The 857-nt window shown below is 41.5% G+C and overlaps 1 protein-coding gene across 1 annotated transcript; it reads right to left on the bottom strand.

Moving 5' to 3' along the window:
- Positions 1–232: 232 nt before the first annotated feature.
- On the bottom strand, positions 233–628 carry LOC132168119 (uncharacterized). The gene has a single exon (XM_059579210.1). The coding sequence runs from the start codon at positions 626–628 to the stop codon at positions 233–235; it is 396 nt and encodes a 131-aa protein (XP_059435193.1).
- Between the last annotated feature and the right edge of the window lie 229 nt (positions 629–857).

The raw sequence follows: 857 nt of genomic DNA, 5'->3' as shown, positions 1-857 counted from the left end.
AAAACATAAAGCTAAAAGGGGGGTGGATCTTTTCCACTACAAATGGGGAAAGAGGGAAGATGGGTTAGGTAAGTGGGAATGCAGCCGGAGAAAACTCTTGCTGCAGCCCAATAAGCCACATCGTGGGCACAGAAGTTTGCACTTCTGTTAATTTTTCTTGCCTTCCAGGAAGAGGAGGAAGGAATGAAGGAAATGGAGTCCGAGATGACATTCGCAATTTTCCAATCTGGGACTATGGAAGGTGGAGAAGAGCTGTAATAACCACCTGCGAGTCACCTTCCAAAGAGAACACTAAGAGCTTCAGAGATGTAGCCATAGAAATTGCAAAAGAAGCTGCCAAAGCTTCCCCATACGTTGGGTCACATAAGGGGCTGATTTGAGAAATAGCCTTTATAATTCTCCCATTTGAGTCCCTGCAAATAGCACTTTGAGTAGAGAATGACTCACGAATTGTTGTATCAAAATTTATCTTGAAAGTATTAGGCTCCGGAGGGGACCAAAGTTCAGCTGGGAAACTCCTTTTCCAAGCCTCAAAATGATCCAAAGAAACTTTTTTGACAAAGCAAGAGAGGGACTTTGCATCTAGGATTACGCCATTATGAACTGCCGTGTTTCTGCTGAACCGCATTAGATCACAAAAAACAGAAGCAAATATTTGAAATAAATGAGCATCTTTTTTAAGGATGCTCAGACCAAAACAAGGATTGATAATACAGTTTAACCATTTAGACATATTTAAGTTAGCCCAGACCAAAGAATCAAGAGGCCAGAAAGAGTCCCTCTAAATGATCCTTGCAAAACTGCACCGAAAGAAAAGATGCCCAAAAGAATCTATATCAGTTTTGCAGAGGGGACAA

The sequence above is a fragment of the Corylus avellana genome, chromosome ca1, assembly GCF_901000735.1.
Source record: "Corylus avellana chromosome ca1, CavTom2PMs-1.0".
NCBI classification, from domain to species: domain Eukaryota; kingdom Viridiplantae; phylum Streptophyta; class Magnoliopsida; order Fagales; family Betulaceae; genus Corylus; species Corylus avellana.
The sequence above is the reverse complement of the archived record's forward strand: the minus strand, read 5'-3'. Positions and strand labels throughout refer to the sequence as shown.